Consider the following 320-nt stretch of genomic DNA (forward strand, 5'->3'; position numbering starts at 1 on the left):
GAAATTTAGAATCCTTGTAAATAAGAAGTCAGACTGGACGGGCACTCACTCTATTCTGTAGGGACAGTGGCGATGTGGAAATATGCTGACTAACTCTTGCTGGTTCTGTGTAAGTTACAGGGCACTCGGGTGATTACTTCGTACAGGATCAGGCATGCCCATCCGTCTCTCATGGCTTTTAGACTTCCTCTGCCCTTTTCCGTTCTCAATCCAGGCTTCTGGAAGGCCACATGTCCTCCGTCCTGCACAAGCCCCTTGTTAGTCTTCGTCAATTCAAAAAGTGGGGACAACCAGGGCGTGAAGTTCCTCAGAAGATTCAA

At 48.1% G+C, this 320-nt stretch overlaps 1 protein-coding gene across 1 annotated transcript in view; it reads left to right on the forward strand.

The window, feature by feature from the left end:
- DGKD (diacylglycerol kinase delta) overlaps nt 1-320 on the forward strand; it is an 81,119-nt gene that overhangs the window by 51,574 nt on the left and 29,225 nt on the right. Inside the window, 1 exon segment of the mRNA XM_006760445.2 lies at nt 215-318. Coding sequence (XP_006760508.2) covers nt 215-318 — 104 coding nt within the window.

The sequence above is a fragment of the Myotis davidii genome, unplaced genomic scaffold, assembly GCF_000327345.1.
Source record: "Myotis davidii unplaced genomic scaffold, ASM32734v1 scaffold370, whole genome shotgun sequence".
Taxonomy (NCBI): domain Eukaryota; kingdom Metazoa; phylum Chordata; class Mammalia; order Chiroptera; family Vespertilionidae; genus Myotis; species Myotis davidii.